Source organism: Melopsittacus undulatus, chromosome 1, assembly GCF_012275295.1.
Source record: "Melopsittacus undulatus isolate bMelUnd1 chromosome 1, bMelUnd1.mat.Z, whole genome shotgun sequence".
Lineage (NCBI taxonomy): Eukaryota > Metazoa > Chordata > Aves > Psittaciformes > Psittaculidae > Melopsittacus > Melopsittacus undulatus.
In genome coordinates, this window is record NC_047527.1 from 135,847,438 (window position 1) to 135,875,141 (window position 27,704).

At 39.7% G+C, this 27,704-nt stretch overlaps 2 protein-coding genes across 2 annotated transcripts in view; one reads left to right on the forward strand and one right to left on the reverse strand.

Moving 5' to 3' along the window:
• The first annotated feature begins 473 nt into the window (after positions 1 to 473).
• On the forward strand, positions 474 to 5,516 carry SGO1 (shugoshin 1). The gene is made up of 9 exons (XM_005143296.3): positions 474 to 670; positions 1,258 to 1,399; positions 1,490 to 1,686; positions 1,837 to 1,941; positions 2,419 to 2,483; positions 2,616 to 2,767; positions 3,337 to 4,185; positions 4,690 to 4,861; positions 5,065 to 5,516. Exons 2-9 carry the CDS (start codon positions 1,264 to 1,266, stop codon positions 5,204 to 5,206), a joined length of 1,818 nt encoding a protein of 605 aa, XP_005143353.2. The 5' UTR covers positions 474 to 670; positions 1,258 to 1,263; the 3' UTR covers positions 5,207 to 5,516.
• Positions 5,517 to 7,099: 1,583 nt separating this feature from the next.
• KAT2B (lysine acetyltransferase 2B) overlaps positions 7,100 to 27,704 on the reverse strand; it is a 45,830-nt gene continuing 25,225 nt past the window's right edge. The window contains exons 9-18 of the mRNA XM_034062865.1: positions 27,358 to 27,494; positions 25,593 to 25,801; positions 21,697 to 21,823; positions 18,507 to 18,617; positions 15,629 to 15,772; positions 13,426 to 13,540; positions 12,644 to 12,680; positions 12,332 to 12,395; positions 12,150 to 12,234; positions 7,100 to 9,087 (exon numbers count right to left, since the gene is read on the reverse strand). Coding sequence (XP_033918756.1) covers positions 8,894 to 9,087; positions 12,150 to 12,234; positions 12,332 to 12,395; positions 12,644 to 12,680; positions 13,426 to 13,540; positions 15,629 to 15,772; positions 18,507 to 18,617; positions 21,697 to 21,823; positions 25,593 to 25,801; positions 27,358 to 27,494 — 1,223 coding nt within the window. The 3' untranslated portion in view covers positions 7,100 to 8,893. The remainder of the gene's footprint in view (positions 9,088 to 12,149; positions 12,235 to 12,331; positions 12,396 to 12,643; positions 12,681 to 13,425; positions 13,541 to 15,628; positions 15,773 to 18,506; positions 18,618 to 21,696; positions 21,824 to 25,592; positions 25,802 to 27,357; positions 27,495 to 27,704) is intronic.

A 27,704-nucleotide genomic window follows, 5' to 3' on the forward strand; every position in this document is an offset into this window, starting at 1 on the left:
GTGTCTTCCCACCATGGCAGCTGAGGCAGTCCAGGTGAACACAGGACCCGGGGCGTGAGTCCTGCCGAGAAAGCCACGGCGGGGTCCCCATCAGGCGCGTCAGCCCTGAGCCATACCTCAGTGGGGGACCTGAACGGAGACTTGAGGGTTCCAGGGCAGCCGGTAGGCAGACTAATGACCACAACCACCTCCACAACCCACCCACCGCTGCCACCCCAAGCAAGGCGCAGCTGAAGCCTCCACCACCGCTCAAAGGAGACAGGCTAGGCAGAAGGAGCAGATAGCACTGCGCGCAGGGAGTCCAGTCCGACCAATGGGAGGACGCGGCTGCCGTGGTCTACGTACGGCATCACGTCCGACCAATGGGAGGGCGTGGTTGCCGTAGTGTACGTACGGCATCACGTCTGACCAATAGGAGAGCGCGGCGGCCGGTTTGGAACGTTGGTGGAGGAACGCCAACCGGCTGACTGAAGTCAGGGCTGTTCTGCTGCTTCCTGTACTCCGAGGCCGAGCGCGCCCGTCTGAGGTTGTTGGTGAGGAGAGCCGGGGCTCTGCGGTGGGCACCGGGGCGGAGTCGGCTGCCGCTGCGGCGGTATCGCCTCCGCCCGGGGCTCGGGCAGCCGCGGCCGTGCGAGAGACGTGCCTGGCGTGGATACGTTTCTCTGAGGAGGTATGGTGTGCCGTCGGTAAGGGTCTGTGTTCAGTGTTAGAGGAACCAGGGCCCGCTGCCGGCCCCTTGGGGACGCTTTTCACCCTTCACTACCCGACGTGCCGCCCCAGTGCGAACGTTAAGAGCCTGCGGCCTGGACTGCGCCGCGGGCACCGAGCAGTTTGCACGTCGGATAATCGCCGTAATGGCAGTAGCCGTGCTGCAAGGAAGTGTTTTGAAAGTGGTCTTGTCTGTGCGGCTTTTAACGCTTGTGGGTGTCTAATGTGTGTATCTGCGACTTAAAAACATCACTAAAAATTCCCTGCTGTGAGGGTGGTAAGATCCTAGAACAGGCTGCCCCAGGCGGTTGCGGCTGCCCCATGCCTGCCAGCGTTCAAGGCTAGGCTGGACGGGGCTTGGAGCAACCTGGTCTAGTGGCAGGTGTCCCCGCCCGTTGCAGACGGTTGCAACTGGATGATCTTGAGGTCCATTCCAACCCAAACCGTTCTATGAGCTTTACTCTTGTTTCTCTGTTCCTTTTCTTTTGGCACTGGGGAGCGTTATGCATCACTAGCTTCATGAGTTCTTCACCCTTCATATTTTTAAAGGAGAAGATGGCTGAATGCTTGAAAAAGCCTGTCAAAGACACTCTGGATGGTATAAAAGAACGAATGAAAGAGAAGAAAAATCAGAAATGGATGAGGTTGGATAAAATTAACCAGATCTGCACCGTAAAGGGCAAAGTAGCAAGTAAGATGCTTGATGTCTTAATAGTTTTCACAATTTTTTGGGTTGGTTTTGTTTTTTAACTAAGTTGAAATATTTGCTCTTGTGTTGTAGCCAACAGCTCCAAGAAAATTAAGAGCCTTCAAGCAAACAACAAAGCCCTAGCTCAGGCTTTGCAAGAAGAAAAGCTGAAACTGAGGGATGCCCAGGATACTATCCTTCATTTAAAGAAAGATTATCAAGATCTGAAGCTTCAGATGTTTAAATTGCAAAGACATCTTAGGCTCAAGCAAGCACAAGGACTTGTTGAGGTATTTTTAATAATAACTTTATGCTGTAGTGAAGCTGAACATCAAAATCTGCACTAATTTAGTCAACTCATAATTTGATACGTTCTTTCATTGGTAGTTGGTACTAGAGTATGACAATAACAGCATTATTTTCCTTCTTTTGTTTGTTAGAATCAACTGCAAGCCTTGAATAAGATAATTTCAAGAGTTTCTCAGAATTTACTGGACTCAATTAATCTCCTTGGCCCAGCAAAGGATCTGTGTTCCATGGGTGTAGTAAGTACCTTCTGCTCTAGAGAGGCAGGATTTATGTTAATTCTTCTCCCCTTATTACTTCCAACATAGATGCTCATAATTTTTGAGACTTAAGCTTAGTTTGGAGGTACAATTTCTCCCACAGGTCCCAGTATGACATGTGGTCCACAATGTGGGCATATGTAGTAGATGTTAGTGGGACTGATGCTCTGCTACACGGTAAATGGGCACCCTGTTTTTCTATGGGTTTATGTCTTGTTCTCTGTACTGTCCTTACAGTCTTTCCTCAGTCCACTGTCTGTATGATTAGGCTGGTGATGACTTGCAGGAGCTGAATATGTGAGATCCCACACTACTTTGTGTTTACACAGCCAGAAAGAGAAGCAGTCAAGGGCCTCTTTGGCCCTTCTTTGGGTAACCTGGCTGTTGACTAAAACTTGTATATCATGCAAGCTTTTTTCATCTCTTTAGTCACATTAAGATTTATTTTGTTGACAGAATGGGAGAGTGCTTTCTTCAGCTCTTGAAAACGGTTCCAGTGTCGCAGGGCCGATACACTCAGTGTAAGTATCTTGTATCAGTAAGCTTAATTTTCTGACTGGAAAAAAAGGAAGAACTCTAATGCAACAAAGCAGTTGTGTTGTGATAAAATACATTGCTATTTGGTAAATACTGCCTTTTGGTATTTTCTCTAGAAAACATCTACAGTGTGCTGATGGGGATGACCAAGTACTTCCGAGTGGGATGGAGGCTGATAGCCATAAAAATGAGCTCATTCCTTCTGTGTCAGAGACCCGTGAGGAATCTGACAATGCCATTTCCTCAAACAACCTAGTTCCAGACAAAGGTAACTATATCAAAATACCAGCCACTGCTGTATTCTAAATCAGGAAAAAAATGTGTAAGTTTAAAAAATAATTAATGCTTTTGGGGTAACTCAAGTATTTTTCCACTTATTATCATAAAGGTTAGGTATTAATGTTGGCAAATTTTGAATGAAGATGCCTAGTAAAATGGGGGCGGGGAGAATTGAAAATGTTTTGTCTTCTATATACCTGCAATATAGTTTCATTATATACCAAACAGTTCAACAGAGTAAAGTCATATTTAGTCATTTAGTATCATTTATGAAATCAACAACTGTTAACAAAGCAAAACACTCAGAAAATAAATGACCCATAGATAACCTTTCCAAATGGAACAGCTTAGAGGAAAATCCTAATGTAGTATACTTAACTGCTTCCTGTCTGGAAGCTGTATTAAACAGAACTTACCTTGATTGCCAAATACTAGTTTATACATATCAATGGGGAAAACTCTAAGAATAGTCTTAATTTCTGTGAGGTTCAGAACTTGCATGACACTTAACAGGTTACTACTATTTAACTTTCACATGACTTTCTCTTCAATTGCAAGGACAAACATCTGATTTTCATCTGGACATCATAGAGTCAGAGCTGGAAAATACTTCTTCAAGCAGAGAGGATGGACTTGGTAACCTCTTACCAAAAAATGCCTCTATTAGGAATTGCTTCGTGAAGTTGAGAAATTACAAAAAACATACTAGTGTACTGAACCATTCAGAAGCACCTGCTTCAACAAAAAAGCTTCCTGAACTGGATGAAGTTAGACTTGAGGAAAGTCTAGAGTTGTGTGCTGTAGAAAGCAGAAATTTAGATATTCCTCAGTTGAATGAAAATGAGGTAGGTTCAGAGCTGGTGTTGAGGACGACAGATTCTGAAACTGCACAGTCCCACTTAAACAGTAATTCTGATCTTAAACAACATGAGTGTAAAAACAGAGAAGACTCTCAAGTTAGGAAAGAGAAGCATCAGAAGGCAAAACTGGAAAAGCCTAAAACTTCCAGACAAACACCAAAACAAAGACAGGGTAAAGAGGCTTCCAAGAAAAAGCTGGATTTCTTGGGTGGCTTCAGTGATGCTTATGACTTTCATTTGGAAGAGAGTGTCCATCTTACACCTTTTCGACAAAATAAGGTGAATGACACAGATACTGGTGTGGATGATGAAAATGACTTATCTGAAACCAACACCACTGAGTCAAGTGATATTGAGGAAGATTCAGATGACAGCATCTATGAGCCGTACAAGGGTAAATCAAAAAGAAGGAGAAGTTCGGTGGACAAGATAGGTACATCACCAGTCCATGCACGGCCAAGGTCTAAAAGATGTTTGGCACAGCGTGAGCAGAAACTGCAGAATGAAAAAGAGACTGAAAGCCCTAAGTCAAGTGACAAGTCTATTAGTAAGTATAGCAAATGTTCTGTAATTGGTTTTGTTTTCTTGATAGATAACATTCTTTAAGGGATTTAGACTTCTATTTTAGGGTGGTTTTTTTTTTTAATACCAACAGATTAATGTTACAGAAATCATTAGAGTAATTATTTAGCTTTCTTTTCTCTCAGCAGATTGGAGTTAAAGACATGTCTTTTATAAGCAATTGGTCAACAATAAATCAATACTGTATTTTAGATGTGCTTAATGATGTACTAAAGCTGAGGACAAAAGAGGGGAGAACGAAGTATAAAATGAGATAAGTGTACCAATACATCACACTTTGCTGGACACTGCTTAGTGTTAACTTATTTTTCCAAACTGAAATCCAGAAATTGTTGATCCTCTTACGTATTTTTAAATACAACGTGAAGATAATAGTTACAGCTGAAAGTTACTTCACATCTAGTGTGTTCACTGATGTTCTCTTTTAAGCTAGCTTGCCTGAATTGTTGTGTGTCTAATTTCATCCCAGGGCAGCCTTCAGAGCCATCTCATGGTCATCTCCGTGATGTTACCAATACCACTTCATTGCTCCCCAGCACTGGGAATGCAGCTGTTGACCCAGGAGGTGAAGGACCACGATCTCCAAAACGCAAGCGAAGCTGTACTGTTACTGTGTGCTATAAAGAACCAAGTATTGGAGGGTAGGTGTCTTACTTTCCAGTTTGGTATAAAATGCTCATAATATTCCATCAAATGGAGGATTTGAGGGGGTAGTTTGAATATTAGAAAGAAATTCTTAAGAAGCCATTCAAGGAGAGGTCTAATGTTAGTAAGATGAAATAGTTCATGTGTGTTAAGTGATGTTTGGAACAAAACTCAAATTTTTTCTTTTTTTTTTTTTTAGGAAACTCAGAAGAGGGGATCCATTCACAGACACAAATTTCCTGAATTCTCCAATTTTCAAGCAGAAAAATAATGCCAAGCGCCTTCCCCACAGGAAAAAAACTGTGGTGAAATACAGTGAGAAATTTGTTGGCTGTCATTGATATTTGCAGTCACAATAGCAGAACCATGCTGGTTCCATGAAGAAAGGAAATATCCAGGAAATTGTTGCACAATATTTTGCATGAATATGCCATTATTTCTATGTGTCTTAATGCTAAGGCTATAAAATTAAGGGGGGCTGGTTTCGCTCCAGTGACTTTTTCATGATATAGAAGACACAAGGCTACCTTTGTAACTAAGGTGATTCCATTCAAACCCTTTTGCAAGAAGGCAGTTTCTTATGTAAATTTGTAATTTATGTTATAATTTTGTAACTTATACCTTGCTTGTTTAGACACTTAAGATCAAATGTTTTGGGGTTTTGGTTTTTTGTTGTTTGGGGTGGGGGGGGGTAATTGTGTTTATAAGTATTCATACAGCTCTTCTTGTAATTGGTTGTAATGGTTGTAATTTCATATTGAGGTTTCTAATAAATGTTTCGGTCATTGTAAACACATCTGCGATGGCTGGTGTTCTTTTAGCAATTTCTGTGTCTGCTTCAAGTATAGCAATGTCATCCATATGCATGCTCCAAACTACTGTGCTCCTTCCCCATCTTCTGTGCCATAAGCTTTGTCAGTTGAAATTCAATTACGCAGCTGGAGCTCTCTCAAGTAGCAACTTAGGGTTACTTGGTACTGCTGTTTAGAAGTGTTACTAACTTTGTGCCTATCTGGTCAACTGTGAAGGTCAGTGAACATTGCTCTACTTTGGGTGAGGGTAAATTGGTTTTATGGAACTTCATAATAAAAGCTTCAGCTACTGAGAGTTTGAAAAATATTTTTTTCACAGTACTAGCCTTTAGATGTTGGAACTGAAACTTAACCTTCCATTTGTATCCTAAAACTCTAGCTCTGGGTGTTCCCATACTTCTTAGTACTATAGGAACTTGGTCACAGTCATTTAACTTTAGGTGCTCTTTACTTTCAGCAAATGAATTTATAACAGCTACATTTCAGGGACAGAAAAACAAACAAGGTGACAGCAGCGCAGCCTCACACAGGGTAAGGTGCATCTGGCTTGGGGGTTTTTGGATTAAGCTTGATGACCAAGGGCATGTGGGATATGGGGGTCTGGTTGGAAAAAAGGATGCTTAGGCAATCAGGAAATGTCTGACCAGCATTGTCATCTCCTTCACAATCCTGAGCGACCCATGCGCTGGTCTGCCCCCATGCAAGGTTGGATCTGCAGCTTCCCATGCACCTTGTCACCTGCCATTTTGACCCTCGCCTGTCCACACAGACAAGTCTTGGTCATCGTGCTTGTAGTAAGCATGGGTAAAGCCCTTCCCAAATCTTCACAAAGCCACGCCAAGCCACCAAGCTTGAAGAATGGCAGTTCCATTGCAGCTGCAGAACAAAGTCTTGAGTAGTCTGAACTGCTTCTTAGCAGTCTCAAAAAAATGTCTAAGCCACTTTAGACCACTGTTTGCTACCCTCTGAACAGTGTACGCTTTTACATGATGTGGCACAGAACTTAATCTTAGTGGATGGGGGAGGAAATAAATCTTCAGTGTCTAATTGTCCGTTAGGTATTAGACATCTGCAGGTTTGTTTAGGATACGTAAAAGAAGTGTACCTTCTGAATAACATGGTGAAAGCAGTGTGTCTGCAGTGTGCTCCCGTGTAAACTGGTTTGTGAATAAATGAAGGACTACTAGACAAACATGAGAAAACAGCATGAGCACACTTTGAGGTTAAAAATCAAGTACTGAACAGGTCAAAGTATTGTTTGAGATATTGAGGAGATGGGAGTAACAACACCTAGCTCTGTTAGCACAGAGATGGGAGTGCTAGCTGGAATAGCCACAGCTCTCCATGCTGAAGTATCAGCTCTGCTTAACAGTGTTGTAGTTGTAATGCCAGAATTAAGTAATGAAAAAAGACCAAAATAAGTAGGGTTTTGTACATATATAATTTAAAACTATTCTGTACCAGTACAATATATTAATTTTACAAATGTAAAGTTCATCAGCTGTTAAAGCATTTGCAAAACCACATATCCTAATGTAACTTTATTGCACAGTATCTATGAAAATATTAATTCTTAAATTAGAAAACAAATGTGTCAATATAGAAGAGACGATCTGATTGAAAGACAATAAGAAAATCTACTCTGAAAATAACAAAAGTTCACAGGATACCAAGCTTAACAGGTGCATCTGTAGGCCCAATCTACAAAACAGGATTACAGCATCCAGTACTGGCTATTAAAAGAAAAACAATGCTCACTGTACCTTTGTTACAGATCCAAATGCAGGTCAGACTAATCTCATACAAAACACTATGGTAAGTCTAGTGTTAACATTCTGAATACCTCGTGTACCACATTTACTACTTCCAGGTTATTCCTGATATCTATTTGCAGAATCATGTTGTGATTTAACATTGCACAGGCATTTTGCAGGAATATATTCTTTGACACAGCATAGGATTGGGTTTTATTCAGTCTTACAGCTATTGACTTTTACCAGTGTAACATCTGTAAATATAAAACAGCAAGAACAAAAGTTGAATCTGTTTTTCACAAAAGCAGTTATAATTTACAGTTACAAACTCTGATTAGAAAATATCAAGTGACAGCTTTTTGGCCTGTACTGATCTCCATTAGGAAGTTAGGTGTACCTCTTAAATGTAGTGTAAGCAGCAAAGTATATATGTAAGTGCTTATTTTGAAGATATACTAACATGAGTTGTAAAATGTTAATATGTTCCTGGGTCTAAATAATCACATTTAATAAGCATTTACAATAAAGCTTGGTAGAAAATCCAGTTTACCACAGAGCCAAGTATATGAGCTAGAAGCTGTCATATGTTGACCTCTTCTAATAGTCTCACTTCTGCTAAATAACCCAAAGAGTTTATCAGTGAAGAGTAGTAAATAGGGTGGGTCATGAAGTACAGCAAAACCTTAACTCCACTAAGCCAACTGACATTGACTAGGATATGCAAATCGGATTCTCTGAAGGTCTTTTAGATACTTATGTCCTGCATAAGCCAAGTCACTATGACATTACACACCTAGCCAGATTTTTTTTGTTGTTGTTTTTAATAGTGGTTATGAGATTACAACTTACAGGTAAAATATTTATCAAAACCCCAAATTAATAGAAAAACTTGCATCTATCAAAGCTTACAGGCAGTCCTTTTCCAGAACTGGCTGTTCTTTTCTCACAGCTTTTCAACCAGCTGAGTGTTTCTTTTAAAAAATAATATCTTATAAAAAGATTCTATAAAGAAACAAGTGTTTCAGAACCCCCCAAATTGTTGTTTTCCCTTACTATTTTCTTTTTTTTCCTGAAAAAAAAATAATAAAACTTTATCAAATAGGTACTGCATTAGGTAAGCTATAACATCTGTTGTCTGGGAATTTTCTTCATATTCCCAAACATGTGCAATTTCCCACATGTTTTGTGGGGTTTCTGAGGCTGTCACTGATAAACTTATTATGAACATATGGTAATCGGCACACAAAACAAATTTTTTGTAATTAAATACATTATAAAGTATTTTAATAAAATAATTTTTGTAACTTCGGTATAATACATGTTTGCAAAACTAAGAGGGTTTTTAAAAGTGCTAAGTATTAAACAGAAGTTTCTTGAAACCTTTGAGTCTCACAATGCAGATATAGAACGGCTTCCCTTGCCCATAAAGTAGGCACACTATGTGGTTGTAGAAAAGACAGTGTCACTTGTCAATTAATCCAGCTTCTTTAATTTTTGTGTAGAAGAATTTCTCCAGTATATTGGCACATTTGTAGTATTCACTCTCAGGGGGGTTGTACTCTCTGCAATTTGTAAAGACTCGCTGCAAGTCAGCCATGAATAATTTCTTAGACACGTAGTACCTATTCTTGAGTCGCTCACTCATTGTTTTGAGATCTGTACAGAAGAAAAATAGATTAACAGCATTTGACTCAAATACTTTTGGTATGCAATATCCCTTTAGACTGCTTTGCTATTTAACATGAACTGGCAAAGCTAGGATGTGGAATTCCTAATTGCCTTCATCTAAGGCACAGTCCCTTTTTTTTTAGCTTCAACAGCAGCTGAGCCCCTGGAACTAAGCATTATTTCACTGTAAGAATGACTGTGTGTAGAGTTTATTTATTTCTTTAAAAGATTAAAGCATCATAAGTTTTCAGTGGGTCTTAGGAGTCCCTAGCTCTCCACTAACTGCTCCAGCTTTGCTGGAGGAGGCCTTAAGAGTTTATTAGCAAAGAATTCAAACATCACAAACCATGTATGTTAATGTAAAGCCCTCACTTCTGTGTGAACACAGCAGAGATGAGATATCTGTCTGTACTACAAGCAGTACTTGCAGCTATGAGAAAAGATTAAATTTGATTCATGCTCTACATACATTTTAATTACACTTGCAAACTTTATAGTTATGTATCCCTTGTTAAGAGTTATGTAAGAACACAAAGCATTGTACAAAACTTTTGCTTGCAGAACATTCTTTAAGAAATGTTTTCCTTTATACTAAAATTAGTCATCCAGAAAACACATGAAGCACCTCAGTGTTCTACACACGGCTGCCTTCCTAGTAACTCTCATCAGGCGTTTAAAAGTTTGGCAACATCACAAGTGTTCTAGGCGGGAGTACAGGAATAGAAGTAGTGGGAGGTGTGCTGGATGCCTTGGCTTTTCTCACCTCAGAGACTCTATATTTTTTTTTTTGCAATACTTGAGCCAGGCTTCAGTAGCACCTTCGTGAAGCCATAACAGAAACAACTGAAATGAAGACAACTTACTGACAACAAGTATTGCAAGGACAGCAGAGACCAAAGACTTCCAACACAAGGACCTAAGTCTTAAAAATTAAGATTTAAAAATGTGGTTGCAGGTATTTTTGTTTTGGTTTGGTTTTGAGGAATTTATTCTTATTGGTTTGGGGTTTTTTTAATGGAGTTTTAACTTCGATAGAATAGAGAAAAACCCTGTCAAACTGAGAAGAGTGGGTTATTTAAGAAAAGTTTGATAGATGCTCTCAAATACCTCTTTCAATTATACATAAATTGCCATTCACTGGTGTTGCACAGTACCTTGCAAAAGCAAAGGCTCATTCAGTTCCCACTGAGTCTGAAATTCAGGTGCCTACATTTAAACTAGATATCCATAGTCTAATCATAGCACTCAAGTGAGAAAGCTGTTCAGCTCACCCTAAAGCAAACATTGCCCAGCTGGTCAGCTAAGTTGTTCTCTAACTCCAGTGAAAGTTTGGCTCCACCTGCCACTGAGCAATTCAGCAGGTGGGAAAAAAACTCAAAAAAACTCAAAACACCCCAGCAGTGTTTCCTGAAAATAAGCAGCTGAAAGAGCACTTAAAACAGGGGGGAAAGTATTTATACGTGAGAACTGACCATAGACGATAGCCAGAAAACCCTACAGCCATACCTCTCTAATATTGTACGATTTAGTCTGTATGCAAACATAAAGACAAATGTATCTTGTATGCGATAGCATAACAAAAGCCAATGATGTTTTTTCTTAATTGAAATCATGTCTGAGCAGTTTTTGTGCAGAATCAGCATGCTGGCAGTGAGAGCAGACAGAAAGCAGTTGACCATGAATCAGGAAGTGGTTTAGTTGTGGTGGGTTCCTTAGCTGAAAAACACAGCATAAAAACTAAACTAGTGGCTCCAGCTTAGTCCTAAAATGAGAACTGCTGCCCATGTCTCCACTGTGATACATCTGAGCTAGGAAAGGACAAGAAACATTACTATTTAGGGTTTGCCAATCCAGGCAGAAAGTTCTTTGTAATCACTGTTCAGATTAAACAGCCATCTAGATCTCTAGATCTAGCTTCTGCTCAGAAAAGGAGACAGAGAAAACTCTACCACAGTAGGGTGTCAATATTATTTTTTTCATTGGTAGAAAATACATTTGTGTCAGAGATACAGGAAGCCAGCTGCTGTTTTATAAAATACACATGAATTTGCTATTCGGAAAGAAGAAGTTGAATATAAAAAAAAAATCATTAAGCCAAATTGGTAAACACAGAGTAGGTGCAAAGCAACAGGAACAAACACTTTCATTCTCTGAGAAACTGACTGATAGTAGCCTGCAATGAACTTTTATTTCATTCTCTAATAACATTAAAAGGTACAGAAACTGTAATTAGCAAGATGGAGGTGAGAACTGCATAAACAACGGAGTAGCAGGATTCAATTTTAAATCTGCTGCAAAACAAATCAAACCATCTGTTTAGAACAGCACAGAATCATCACTGAGATCATATGACCCAGCAATCAAAAGAGAAGAAAAATGTTATTAGCAGTTGTGTACTTCCCTTTGCAAGTAATCCTATATAAACAACAGCTGCATGATTTAAAAACAACAATAAATAAGTAGACAAACCACCTTACCACCTTGTGCAACTTAGGCAGATCTAAAATATGAATGTAAAAGTTATCTTACAATCAGTTGCATGAAGCGTTTTCCTAAACTTAAATTGAAGCAAACTGTTAAGACTTAATAAGAAAATCCTGGTACTTCTGAACAGGCTTTCTGTCTATGATTTAGAAGGCTTAAATCTGTATTTCAAAGCAATTCAAATGGTCAGGTGTTTCTGAAAGTTTGCCTTTAACATACCAGCAGGATCTGCAATGACCAGTTACCACACACAAGAACATATTTGTACAACTCACATAAGCTAGCTCAGTCCCAAAAGTTTCTAGCTGACTGCACTGTTTAAAAGCTCTCTGGAGCATACTAAGATTTCACATGTATACGCTATATATATATATAGCTACAAAGGTCACAAAGCAGTCATAAATTTAAAACCACAGCATTGTACTCTTGGCACTTCAGAGCTGAAAGCTATTCAGCTGCAAATAATATATATCTCAATATAAAACAATCAGATTACATTTTATCTGCTATGTCTCTAGCCATAAAGATTTTTAAACTCTATACTTAAAAAATGTTAATGTCATTACCCATGGGAAACCTTATAACTTCATAATATCCAGGAGCTTCAGTTCTCTTCACAGGTTCCATGAAGGGCCAAGCGCTTTGGTGGCTCTTTGGTAAAGAAAAAAGTAAGGTATCTAATATGGAAACTCTATATTGTAAATCATTTTAAAATCTTTGCAGAAGATAAATTAGAACTAGCACTCACCTTCACCTGCTGCAGGATGGTTTTTAATGTGCTGTAGAGTTGATCTGGATCCTTGGGCTCCTTACTTGAAAGAAAATATGAAGACAGAAAGATTAGTTTAGATCCCTTCTAGATTCCTGTGATGTCCATCCTACCTAAAAGCAACTCCAAACAAAACAAACAAACAAAAAAAAAGCACTTAAGAACTCATCCCATGAGGATTATTTATCTGGTTTTCAGTGGATCAAAGGAAATATCAATTGACATTATTTAAAGACATTTTTCAAAGGAATCTCCAAACTGCTTCATCATTTTACTTAGTACAGCACTTACCCTCTCTCTTTTCCACTTGGTTTCCAGCCAGTTTCTCCTGTACACCAACAACATGAGACATTACATGGGAACTACAGTAGGTCAAAACATTAACTGAGTTATTGCAGCTCTAAAAAGATAACCCATTTCAGCACTGCTGCAGTAAAATGGGTTTGTTTTAATAAAAGCTACTCCTAATAAATGACACAACCATCTAGCCTGCAGCCCCATTCAATTTCCTAAATGCCTCTTCCTCCAGACTGCTGGGAAGATTCTAAAATATTCTTACATGAAACACATCCTTTTTCATTAACTCAATACATATTTTACCACAAACTCAGTAAAGATTAACAACATCAAATTTATCCAATTTGACTCTCTAGAGAGAGAATACATGGCAGAAAAGCACAGTTGAGAAAAATCCTCCAAAAGATGATACTTGTTTTAATTCTGTTTTGTAAGTCCATGTTTAGCATAAAACTCATTCTTGTACAGGAGTGTAGGGCGTAACAGTGGTGCCAGAGGAAAACTGCTGACTACTCTGTGATACAAATCAAAGAAGAATCACATATAAATAAAATTACACACATCTACATAGAAGTGGATCCATCTGGGATGTGCAGAGGAAATCTCAGACAGCAATTGTAATGGAAACAGAACAATCTTTAGAGAAATCAAATCACCAGACCAAAACAATTACATTTTAATCAAAAAGAAATATGTGACTACACTAGTATTTCTAGTCTTGGACCTTTCTTTGGCTATTCTGATTCTGTTCTACATCAAAAGTGATTGATACATACTAATTCCAGGAATGCTTTCTATGGGAATCTGCCGTACTCCATCTTTGAAGCAAGAAAGGCCAGGATAAACTTTTCGTATCTGAGCTTGTTTCCTTTCTATGAGCTTTTTAATGATCTGTAATAAAGCAGAAGAGAAAACAGAAAATAATTGCTTTGCTCAAAAGTTACCCAAAGGATTAATGAAAAGCTGTGACAAACAGAAACACTCTCGCTTCCTAGTCTTATGGTCCTTATAGATCCACTGAACCTGGTAGTAAGGGTGAGCTACCTGGCCAAACACTGACTCTGCAGATGAGGCTACCAAGTCTCTCTGCTGCCTTTTTAGGCACAAATCTGGACGAATAGGAGTCATTGCTTGCTGTATCTATCAGATGCTGCACAGCTCCTGGGAAGCTGACAGCAGAGGTAGGGAAGGAGATTTCCTGGGAAAGGTTTGGGAGCTGGCTCTAATTCTAACAGCTAGTGCTTCTGAACTGCTTTGCACAGCTGGTCAGAAATTTCAAGACACATATTTCAATGCACATAATATGCTCCTATTCCAAAACTTTAGAGATACCTGTTCATTTTGAAGTCAGTATGTAACTGTTGGAATTTCTTAGGTACCAGTCAGAGATATTCTTACTGAAGATTTTCTCTTGAGGAAGTCAGAATGATGCCACTCTTTGGAACTGAAATTCTGCTCTGCTTGTAAATGCCAGGAAGAGCTTTTCCAGTTCTAGGGTACACTCTGTTCTGCTTTGCAATCTCATTACCTCAATTCTAAGTGAGTTGCTGTGGTGCTCTTGATACACACTTAGACGATTACCTAAGCTTTGTGTATCCTGAATATGTCATTTTCAAAATTACTTACTTCATAACCAGGGGTAAAAAAATGTGCAGCCATTCAGACCATCACAGGTTGAGATTTTGGAAATAATGGACATATTGGGCATATTTATATTCTTGAGGACCTTCACCCACACACAGATAGCATTTTCTCTCGAAGAGGAAAAAAACCCCAGACTTTCAATAGAGGTTACAAATGTTAAGAAAAATACAGCATACACCATCACACTGGCAATATTCCAGTGTAACATCAAAACACTTTCAAACTGATTGTTAAACACACCTTCAACTCTTCATATAATTTAGGAACTAGTGGCTCTTCCCAGTTAAAACAAGCTGTTCAACACTGACTACTCACAAGTCAGCAGGTCACAAAGTTTTGCATAAAAGGATTTTTCAACTTTTAAATAGTGACCGTAAATGAATTACAAATCACACAGTGCAAACTCACAAATAGTGTCCTGTGACCAGTACCCCGTGCTGGGTGACATGGTCTTAGCAGCCAAAGAAGTAGAGTAACCCAACCACGCAGAAATAAGAGGGAAAAAAATACTATCTATGTTGTATGGACATATAAAAACTTTCCCAGTGAGTGAAGTTAATAAATGTTGCAAACTAAAAGTACAGCACTCAGATACTGTCTTTCTTTCTGCAAGCATGGGCTAAATAGTTCTACTGGAAGGAAAACGACTGTTCAATAAAGATACATTTTAACAAAATTAAAAGTAATGAGATTTGACTAACCTTGAAAGAAAAAATTATCTTTGTCATTTGTATCTCTTTAAAAGCCCTTTAAAAAAAAGGTATTTAAACAAAACTGGTAACATCTTAAGTTATTTTGATAATAAACTGCCTTATGGAATAAATAAATAATATCTCACATAAATTCCAAAAAGGGCAGCCTGCAATTTAAGACAGGTCACCCTTAATTTGTATATTAAATGACAGGAAAAAGAAAATCCTCTTTCCTTCAAGTAAAATACGTGACATGCAGTACAAACACTCCAAGTGTTCAAAAGTCACTCTAATTAACATTACAGTCAGTAGGGGAGGGAGGAAAAAAACAGTTGTCAAACCTGCAGAACAACTCGGTCTCACAACATTTTGCTTAGTTACCTGTGACAGAATTTAGCTATGAAATACTCAAAATATCAGTACTTTTCAACCTTTCTGTTTTCGTAAAGTTAGTAAGGTACAATTTATTGCTTCTGCAAAATTAGTGCGCTGGAACTTAGATGAAAGTTTTATTCTAACTAATAAAAGTATACACTGCAATGTTTTAAGCACCAAAGAAAAGAAGAGCTAACCTGGCACTGACTGAATTGTTTCTAAACATCTGAATAGATTATAATGTTCACTGTTTTATTTAACCCTTTACCTCCTTTTGCTTTTTAATGATGACAGAAAATTCCGTGTAGGGGATCCTTGGATTTAATTCACATCCCATTAACGTGGCACCCTCATAATCTTTGATGTAGCCAACATATTTTGCTTTTGGTACTTTGATATCTTTGGAGAAACCCTGAAGAAGAAAAAAAGATTAAAAAGAAAAAAAAGTCCCTCAGGCTGTCATGATGCCATTTTCCTTTTATATTTGTTTTAACTTGAAACGCTGTGATGATTTACAACCAAATTCATCATAATGTTAAAATACAGACAGTGCAATGGAAAGAGTTACAGACCACTGTTCATAGTGTTGCAAACACCTTCTCATAGGAGTCACTCAATTCAAGAATACTTAATTGCTTATATGTATAGAAAAAGCAGGGAATAGGGGAGATAAAGAGAGGGAGGAAAAGATCTTTACTGTGAACAAAGTTCATGAGTTTTCAAATATTTTGCTACTGCCAGTCCTGTAGTCATTAGTCATAAGTTGCTGTTGAAGTAGATGAGATGACAGTAATTTTATAGCTTGAAAAAAGTGATTTTTTTTAATTTTTAATTTTCAAGTGAAAAAATCACAGAATCCCAAAGGTTGGAAGGGACCTCGAAAAATCATCCAGTCCAACCCCCCTGCAAGAGCAGGGAAACCTAGAGTACATCACACAGGAACTTGTCCAGGCGGGCCTTGAATATCTCCAATGTAGGAGACTCCACAACCCCCCTGGGCAACCTGTTCCAGTGCTCTGTCACTCTTACAGTAAAGAAGTTCTTCCTGATGTTCACGTGGAACCTCCTATGCTCCAGTTTACACCCATTGCCCCTTGTCCTATCACTGGATATCACTGAAAAAAGCCTAGCTCCATCATCCTGACACCCACCCATTACATATATGTAAACACTGATGAGGTCACCCCTCAGTCTCCTCTTCTCCAAGCTAAAGAGACCCAGCTCCCTCAGCCTCTCCTCATAAGGGAGGTGTTCCACTCCCTTAATCATCTTTGTGGCTCTGTGCTGGACTCTTTCAAGCAATTCCCTGTCCTTCTTGAACTGAAGGGCCAGAACTGGACACAATATTCCAGATGTGGCCTCACCAAGGCAGAGTAGAGGGGGAGGAGAACCTCTCTTGCCCTACTAACCACACCCTTTCTAATGCACCCTAGGATGCCATTGGCCTTCTTGGCCACAAGGGCACATTGCTGGCTCATGGTCATCCTCCTGTCCACCAGGACCCCTAGGTCCCTTTCGCCTTCACTCCTTTCCAGCAGGTCAACCCCCAACCTGTACTGGTACATGGGGTTGTTCTTCCCCACATGCAAGACTCTACACTTGCCCTTGTTGAATTTCATCAAGTTTCTCCCCGCCCAACTCTCCAGCCTGTCCAGGTCTCGCTGAATGGCAACACAGCCTTCTGGTGTGTCAGCCACTCCTCCCAGTTTAGTGTCATCAGCGAACTTGCTGAGGGTACACTCAGTTCCCTCATCCAGGTTGTTGATGAAAATATTAAATAGCACTGGTCCCAGCACTGACCCCTGAGGGACTCCACTAGTCACAGACCTCCACCTAGATTCTGCCCCATTGACCACAACTCTCTGCCTTCTTCCTTTCAACCAGTTCTTGATCCACCTCACTACCTGACCTTCAAGCCCACACTTCCTTAGCTTGTGGGAGACAGTATCAAATGCCTTACTGAAATCAAGAAAAACCACACCTACTGCTCTACCATCATCCCTCCAAATCCCATTAAAAGTTCCAAAGTTTTGCTACAGTCTTTATACAGTTCAAAAGTTTATTGAAAAACAAACCAACAAAAGAATTAACCAGCACAATAAAGAGCAGTGTAGGAGTCTCACTTTGGCTGCATTTTATTCTTCTGTTACAGTGCTACCTATGAAACCTCAGTAAAAATAAGGAACCCAAGCAGAACTTCTGCCTCACAATTTACCATCAAAGGCTTCAGACTTACATGGAGACTCAGCACCTCCATATTTAGGAAGAGACATTTTAGACATGAAAAGGGTCTGTGCACGTATCTGGTTGCTGTGTCACAAGCCCAGCTTTTATTCTTGTCAATGTGTAGAGTGAATTGTAACAGTTTTATATACAGAAGTATAGAACATCTGAAGCTGGAAGGGACTTAAGGAGATCATCTAACACCATCCCTGCTCAGAGCAGGTCTCATTAGATCTGGTTGCCTAAAGCTTTATCCAGCCTTTAAGACTTTAAGACAGCGATTCCACAACCTTCTGGGCAACATTTTCCAGTATTTGGCCACCCTTAGGACAGGATGGGAGGGAAAAAAATAAAAGAGAAGTCCTTCTATCTAGTTGCAATTCCCAGTGATCCAACTTGTGTCCATTGCTTCTAGTCCTGTTGGTGTACGTCTCCTAGAATAGTCCAACCTCTGCCTTCGCTCTACCATCTGATCAAATAGTTGACACTTACTTAATATAGCAAATCTATCTGACAGATTAGACATCACAATCCCTAACTTGGACCTCATGCTTCAAATCAGGAGTGACAGGGAGCACAGGTCAGGTAAGTTCCAGCCTGCTGCAGGTAGGTCTGGTCCTTCTTTACACTTCATATAAAATGAGTGAAGAAACTGAATGAATAAAGAAGCCAACCCCTATTCAATTGGATTTTAGACTGAACAAATCACAGGCTACACTGCACACCTATACTCTGATGAATCCATCAAAATAAAATACATTATAAGCCAATATCATTACCCAAATGAACACAAAGCACGTATTGTAGATTAAAAAAAATACACATAAAATTGCACAATGCATGATATCCTACTAGTTCATTGCATCTAGTTTATTATTACTAGATGTTAACTTCTTGCACCAAGCAATTTCTTACAGACTTACTTGTTTTTTGAAGTAGCCGATAGCATATTCATCTGCATATGTGAGAAAGTTGAGAATGTTGTGTTTGATGTGGTACTCTTTCAGATGGTTCATTAGGTGAGTCCCATAACCCTGTGTGAAAAGTGCGAGGAAAAAAGCCATTACAAAGTATCTGGGGACTGCACATGTTAGAAACTGTGGACCAAGGGTTATGACAGACTGTTTTTCAAAAAGCCATTTTTCCTCTAGATCCTGCTTTAAAGATTTTCTCATAAGTAACTTGGTGAGGTGTACTCAAAATCAAACTGTTTTCAGCCTTGTAAGGGTATCTTTATGACCCAACAGGGAACATAAAATATAACAGCTTCCAATGTCTGATTCACTTTTAATCTGAAGGAGACCAAAAACTATGGATTTAAAGACGTATATAATCTGCAAGTTGTAATTCAAGTTGCACACATTTTTTTCCTTTTCAGCTAGTATCAACTATTAATAGTCACATATTTCATCAATAAAAAAACTCCATACACTGTAATAGGGCATCCCTTCTTAGCCATAATGTTTCAAAACTGCAAAGCAGCAATATCAAAATTACTCCTTCTAGGGGCACCCATTCTGAGAGAAGATCTCTGATTTGCTGTGTTCTGTGCACCTGTAGCAGAAACTGCCTCAAAGGACTTATAATCTGAATTTATCATAGCACGTAAAAGGGAATAGTAAAACAGTTATTACCATAATAAGCAGCATAAAATTATTGAGTCCACAGTCAAATAATAGCTATGGCTTCTGACTGCACACAGGAATAATTTCCATTTTCATTCAACCTCAAAGTAATCAAAAGGTTCCACTTACTCACATTTCCAAGTGAGTTATAGTCTTTCTGCTGTGAGATGAAGAAATGTAAAATAGACAGGAAAGCCCATAATAATGTGTTGTTCCTGCATATATTCCAGTTTTAACATCATGGAGACTAACTGGACACTTACAGAAATATACATGGAATTGGTTTTGGTACTCTGGTCTTGAAAACTGGGGGCATTTTTACTTAGGTACTTAAGCCATAAAAATACATTACAAAGTATATACTTCTGAATTTATAATTTAATAGTTCCAAACATGGAAATAGCCAGCTAAAGCAGCAAGTTAGGTAAGTGCTGAAGCAAGCAATTTAGTAATGACACATTTTCTTTAAAATTCTACTAATCTAGGAACAAAACCTGTGCATTTTTCCTTCATTTCCAGCTAGTGTTCTATTCAGACCTCATATTTAAAATTGAGACCTCGTACATGTAAAAATAAGTACTTCTGAATTTGAGGAAGCTCTTAAATCTGTATGTTCATTTGTTAGTGGCACACATCATGCATGGCATTAGCTGTCAAGCTTCTTCTTTGTATTTGATACCATGTGAAGTGGTACAGCATTATTTGGAACTCAGAAGTGCTCAAGATAATGAAGACACTTTCTGACTGCAAATTTTAATTCTCAATTTCTTTGAAGAGGACAAAAACTCTGAACCAAAATTTTTAATGAAAAATGTCTTCCTTAAACTCAAGTTAGCAGTACATGAGCTAGCCAAGCTCCTCACTTGCCTGCTCATCAGCAGGGTGGAAGAAACAGTGTATGAGACTGACATTTTATTTACACCTGAAACACTGCAATTCATTCCAGCAATTTTAAAGCATCTAATCTTTGACAAAAGAGAAAAAGTCACCTTTGTGCCTCAAAGAAATTCCAAAAATTATGATGACAATTATTTCAGAAGTGCTGCTGAACTATTGTTTTTTATAACTTTCAAAGGATTTATTGATTCTAACACTTGCCAAAGTCTAACATTCCTAAAAGGAAACTAAGCCATGTATAGTAAAATTTAAAATAACTTTGTAACATGGGATCAAACTACCCCCAAAACCAGTCCAACTTTTAGCTATCACATATAAAGAAAAACAGAATTACCCATATTCCTTATTCAAATCTCGACTTGAATTAAAACAGGAATTTATTTTTGCCAAGAGCAGGCAGTTCAGTTATGTGTGAATATTTAGTTTTTCTCAGTTACCTGTTGGTAGCGGTCACCTTACTCAGGAATGTGGGAAGGCAAATTTGCAGAAATAGTCAATAATACAGCGCGGCACACAGATGGTAACAGAATAAAGTGAACATTATGCGTGCATATGCAAGCTAGGAGGCCCTCTGACGGGTCAGATTTATTTGCCCTATCATATTCTTCCTAAAGAATCACAACACATCTTTGGCAGCCTAACTTGAGTAGTGCAGTTGGTTGTTTTAGTAGAGCAAAAACACCTTTTATGAATTAGTCAAGCTTAGAATAGACCTAGTAAGTATATTCCATTGTTGTTTGTATTTGCTAAGACACTTTGGATACTTTTATGACAGGCCCTTGCTAAGTGCAGGGGATCATTCCTCTCTTAACATCAGTAAACATAACCCAAATACTGACAGTTGTCACAGGCTTTCAATCCCACTGTAACGCTTGCACACCCTTCACAAAATCTTTGCATGTTAACTGCTACAAACCCCGATTAGCCCACATCTTCATAAGTTTCAACTGAAAACATGAAGCTAGAGCACCATCTAAAGGCGAACTCCTGAATCAAATGGTCATAGTCAGATCTTCCTGTCCCCTGGGAAAGTGGGGGAATTCTCCTGTATTCAGTGTTCTCTATTCTTTCAGCACAGCCCCAGTTCTCAATACTCAGAACATTTTGTGAAGTTAACTCAAAACGAATGAATACAATAGACCATATGCTTATATTCAGATGCAAAACTATAATGTTTTTGGTATTTCTTGTTTTCATTGAAGTCATGTAATGCTGCAAAGTGACTGAACACAACTTATTGTCACACACAAGCAAACTTAATTCAGTCTATGATGAGGTGTTACATTACAAAGGCAATTGCAGGAGACAGAGGAGTGAATTGTCCAAGAATGGGAGACAACTGGGCAGGAACTGGTGTTGACAGAGATTTCATCCAATTAATTACAAGTAATCCTATTATGATGTAATGATTCTAAATCTGCACATTTGTTTAGGTTTTGTGTATAATATTCAGAATTATTACCTTTCAAACTCCATTACTCTTTGGCGACACATTAATATATTTAACATAACTAACAAAATTAGAAGCATATGCAGTTAGTGTATGTGACTCAAATGCATTTCATAAACTCTAGTAGAGAATTATTTTTACCTTGACTTGTTCATTGGAAGTCACAGCACAGAAAACAATCTCTGTAAATCCTTGAGAAGGGAACATCCGGAAGCAGATACCACCAATAACACGACCATCTTTTATTAATGCAAGGGTCTTGTGCTTCCTGACAAAAATAACAGTGACTTTAATTCATGTACATACTATATAAAGTGCCATTACCCTCTTTTGGTTTTGAATTTTGGTTTTTTTTTCACAAACTTGTTTCACTCCTTTCCATTATGCTAATGCAATTGTATATGCCTCTGTTAAGCCAGCTGCTTGTATCTACAGAAGAGTTGCTATTTTAACATTATGCTGTGAATTTATCATAAAATTCATCATTCATGCAGCAAGGTCCTGGCCTTGTCAAGTACTCCTGGATGCTAGGGTAATGCTCAATAAATAAGAGTTGTGTTGCTTTCATTGAATATATTGCTGACAGTTAACCATTATACATTTCTCAGGATGATTTTGCCCTGACTAAATTAGAAATTAATGGAGTTACGGGACAGCAAGTCCTTTCTAAGGGATTCCTGTTTCCTTGCGTGCACTCTCTATAGCTATGCTATCAGTTTCAAATGCAGCTGATGAAGCAAGAAATTATATTTCTTACTTCTAATCACCTACTCCCAGTGGAATTAAGATCATAATAAATACCCATTTCTGTTGCACTTACATTGACTGCCAAGAAATACATAACATGGTGCAATCTGAACTCTTGTGTCAAGGATTAAGAATTTTAGTGTAATCCTCAAGGTCTGGAAAGATTTACCCTGCACCTGTTATCTAGGTTATTCAATACATGGTATCATATAAACTGTATAAACAATACAGTAAACTACAGAAGGTATCTTTCTGGGGGGAAAGGTTGGTGCCAAAAGTGAGCCCTTGCAAAAAAAAAAAAAGTCTGAACACTAGCTATATTTTATGTGCTTAAGGGGATTTTATATATTTTATATACTTTTTTTTTTTGCACTTATTTTGGTGCTCCATATTTGTAGAACTACAGGAGTAATGTAGTACCTTTAACTTTTCATTTTGTTTACTCGTGTTTGAGTTATTTAAGCAGCAAGATTCAGTAAGGATGGCCATTTCAGAAGTAAGACTATCAAAAGGTAATAAAAGGTAATAGCTGAAAGGAATATGGGAAGAGAACTGTTGGATTCCAGTCTCTCACACTTGACACAGGTTTGTGTGTACCCACTACTCAGAGCAGGTCTCCAGTGTGTACCCTTGGAAATACACAGCAAATGCTGGGGTACTCTGTCCAGGCAATGTGCTTTGCTTCCTCTGGGTTGACTGTTTGCCTCAGGCACATAAGGGAGGACATTTTCTAGTTGTAGCAATATCCATAACTTTTTCTCAAGCACAGACTGTTCTCCAGACAGTTTTTTATACAACACTGAAACTACCAGCAGTTCCTCTCAGCCTATTAGAAGAGTCTTTCCCAATAAGAAATGGGGGAGAAGGCCATGACTTAACACCACTGTTTCAGAATTTTGCTTTGATGTTCAGTTACAAGGGAACACGGTGGCTTCAACCAGTAGCCTCTGCTTGAGATCATAGTGCTGCAAGGGCACTTAAGTCAGACAAGACCCTTATGCTGCCTCTCTCTCACAACCAAGCTGCGCTTAACCCCACATGGTAAAAGAGTATGGACTGGTGCTGTTTCCTCTGAAGAATCCAGGAGAAGGATCCATGATCAGCCTCCTGTACCTGGAGACTGAAGTCCTGTCCAACAATCCCCAATACTGGGCAGTTTGTACTTCAGGGACAGCACAGACCCAGCAGCAGCAGCAGCAGTGTTTGCTGGCACCAAGAGAGTACTGCCAAGGGAATGTAAGCCTAAAAGCAGAGGAAATGGGTCCAGGAGTGTTCTCCTAACCACTGCTGTGATAGTACTGAGCACAGAGGTTGATACAGTCTGCGGTGAAGAAAGGCCCTTCCACAAACCAGACTGCGTATTTGGCTGCAGTCAGCTCAGTCATTGCTCCTCAAGGTCTCTGCTGACACACAATGAACCAATAGGCATCCTCCACTGGAAAGTGCTGTGGTGAGTACAGCAAACCCCTAGGCTATTATTGGGCATGGATTGTTCAGAGGCAGAAATACGGGGAGAACAAACTGGTCAAAAGGAAGAAGACTGCAGGAAACACAATGGTGGAAAAGTGGACACTTCTGAGGAGAGCCTCCCTTGACACTTGAGCAGCTGAGGCACAGTCAGGACACTAAGGCAGGTGGAGGACAATGTGCAACTTCTGGATGCTGCTAAAACCAATGTGTCTCCTTCCAAGTGCCTGTGGTGTATCAGCTGTACCCAAAGCAAAACAGGAAACTTGCACTGATAAAGAGAAAAGCAACATGCTCGGTTGAGGAGTGATTTCTCCCATGCTAGCTCAAATGCTGCTGTTCTTCGGAAATCCCACAAGTTCTCACTGAAAAACTTCAGTCTGCTGCCATTTGGCTCACAATCTCCACAGAGGATGGAGCAGCCAGCAGGTTAGTTTGGGCCTGAAAACTACCAATAAGTACTGTAATTACTTTCTGACTTTCAGTTCCAACATTTGAAAGTACAAAACAAGTAGGAGCCTTCCCCACAGCCCCACATCCCTGTATTGGGTTTGCATGGCAAGGTTTTGGTAGTGAGGGGGCTACAGGAGTGGCTTCTGTGAGAAGCTGCTAGAAGCTTCCCCTGTGTCTGACAGAACCAGTGTCAGCCAGCTCCAAGATGGCCCCACTAAGGCTGAGCCCATCAGCAGCAGTGGTAGCACCTCTAGGATAACATAGTTAAGAAGGGGAGAAAATTACTGCACAGAACAATTGCAGCCAGAGAGAGGAGTGAGAACATGTAAAAGAACAGCTCTGCAGACACCAAGGTCAGTGAGGAAGGAGGGAGAAGAGGCGCTCCAGGCACTGGAGCAGAGATTCCCCTGCAGCCCATAGAGCAGACCATGGTGCAGACCATGGTGAGGCAGCTGTGCCCCTGCAGCCACTGGAGGTCTATGAGGAGCAGATCTCCACTTGCAGCCCCTGGAGGACCCTATGCCATAGCAAGGGGATTCCCAAAGGAGGCTGTGACCCTGTGGGCAGCCTGTGATGGAGCAGGCTCCTGGCAGGACTTGTGGCCCCGTGGAAAGAGAAGCCTGTGCTGGAGCAGGTTTGCTGGCAGGACTTGTGATCCCACAGGGAACCCACATTGGAGCAGTCTGTTCCTGAGGGACTGCAGCCCGTGGGAAGGTCCCACAGTCCTTCCTATCTCCTGTAGGAGGGACCCCACACTGGAGCAGGGAAAGAGTGTGAGGAGTCCTCTGAGGAGGAGGAATAGGCAGCAGAGACATCATGTGATGAACTTACCACAACCCCCATACCCCTGCAACACTGGGAGAGAGGTAAAGTTAAGCCCAAGAAGAAGGTCAGGGTGATGGTGAGGGAAGGTGTTTTAAGATTTCCGTTTTATTTTCTCATTACCCTAATCTGATTTGATTGGCAATAAATTAATTTTCCCCAAGTTGAGTCTGTTTTGCCCGTGACAGTAACTGGTAAGTGATCTCCCTGTCCTTCAACTGACCCATTAGCGGTTTGTTGTATTTTCTCTTCCCTCTCCACCTGAGGAGGGGGAGTGATAGAGCAGCTTTGGTGCCTGGCATCCAGCCAGGGTTAACCCACCACAGTCCCACAACAAGAAGCCATTTGTCATTAATACAGCCACCAAGGTAGTAATTGGGCATAATCCAGTTAGATTTGCCAGGATTTATAGGGGCTTGAAATTGGAAGAGTAGTACAGATACAGCTGCCCTCCATGCCACCTTGGCTGGTCCCTTCTTACACTGCTACCTCCAACCAGCATCAGGCATTCTGTTTCACCTATCAAACCACCCTCCAGCAGTACTCACGGATCAAAGACCAAGCGCGTGATGTACTCCTTAGGCATTCGAGGCAGCTGATGGGAGAACACGTTCTGCAAACCAACCAGCCACATCATGATCTTCTTGTTGGGCTTCTGGTTTAAGGAGTTTCCAACCACGTGGAATTCAATCACCCCCCTGCGCTCCTCCAGCCTTGCTGCCTCATCCCGGGCTGAGTGAGCTGAGAGGAAATTAGTCTGTACCACATAACAGAGAAATAAAATGACATTTTGGAGAATTTATATCCTCTGACAGAACAGCCTTGATGAACAAACAAGTGAAATCCCCTCTTCTTTTTTCCAAGCCACCATTTTATAAAAATAGAATTATCAATGATAACTTTTTCTTTTTGGTAGAAGTGACACAATCAAATGGGTTGCCCAGGGAGGTAGTGAATGCTCCATCCCTGGCAGTGTTCAAGACCAGGTTGGATGAAACCTTGGGTGATATGGTTTAGTGTGAGCTGTCCCTGCCCATGGCAGGGGGGTTGGAACTAGATGATCTTGAGGTCCTTTCCAATCCTAACTATTCTATGATTCTATATACATCTACACTACAGCATACAAAGGCTATTCAAACTTATTTTGGTAAAGATTAACAACAGCCATGATTATGACTCAAGTTCCAAAATCTCCCAAGGATCAGCACCCAGCCAGCTGAAGCCTATGCCACTAAGTCCACTTTAGTCTAGCCAGCTTGGACAATAGTGGATTTGCTGACACATACTGCAAATCCCAGATTTTAACAGACAAAATCATGTATTTTCATTTTAGTAGTGTTTTCCACTATCTGTGCCACTATCATAACAGCCTAAAAAGAACATCTTAATTCCTACTCATTTCGCTGTTACATATCTAGTAATTGCATCCATGTATTTGAATGGAGATCAAAGTAATACAGACAATTTATTTAACTTTTTTTCCCAAGATCATTTTACAATGCCAAAACATTTCTGCATGCACATACTGTTTGCTTTTTAGAGCAAAGTTTGGCTGCTGCATTTCTAGTCACTGCCAGCCCCAACAGCCAGACTGGCACAGCATTTGTAATCTGCAGAGCCATCAGTCACAGTATATAGTTTGAGTAAGAAATGTAGGTGGTTCCAAATCTTCAGCAGTCACTAGCTAATCCTTGGCAAACAAGAGCTGCTGGCAAAACATAGCCTGGCAAAAGGAACAGAAAGAGGAAAAGCCAGCCAAAAAAAAAAAAGTGCAGTTCTGTGCATGGCACAATTCTGCAATTCTGTTTGTTTTTCTCCTCCAGCAGGAAAAAAAAAAGAGCAACTGTGGAAGACAGAGCAAATAACTGTTTAGAATCTGCCCTTCTGCAGGAGACAGAGGTTTTGACTTTGGATCTTTCATTCTGCTGCAATATTTGAAGCCCGTGTACCTTGCCTTATGAGCTACACCTGCAATTAACAATAAAAAGCATTCTCTGGAACAGTTCTGCAACAAAAGTACCTTGCAAAATAAGCTGGGCTCTACTTTTTTACTATCACTACCTTCCAACTCTCTTTGCAAATAATGTACAATGCATTAAAAAAAGCAAAGCAGAACTATTCTCACATTAATGATACATTTCATCAATATTTTTGGCTTGCCTAATCACACTCTTTCAAGGTTTCTAGTTTTCTTATTGGCAGCATGGTCAGTTTTGTGGACTTTGTAATACTCTATCCATGTGGAATAGTTATTAAAGCTGGACCATTTGCAAATGGACCATTTGCAACACCAAGTCTACATATTTTTCTCACCTCTGGCCCGAGCATTGCTGCAGGATCTGTAATTGTTGACATTACTTCATTGATTAACTCAATAGGAATATCTCCCACAACCCTTGGTCTTTTGGAATCCTCCAGAGAATAGGGTTCATTATTTTTTCTCTTTTCTCCTAAAAAACAAAACCAGGATAAATTAGAAACAACCAAACTGTCACAGACTAGTACTTTAAAGTCTAGCACTTTCATTATCTTCTTTAGTTTGTATGCCAAGTTTGGGGTTTTTTAATCACTACAGAAAGGGAGAAAGAGAAATAAATGAAATCTGAACAATGCTTATCATTTCTGCAATTTTGTCTTTACACTAGGATATTAGCATGAAG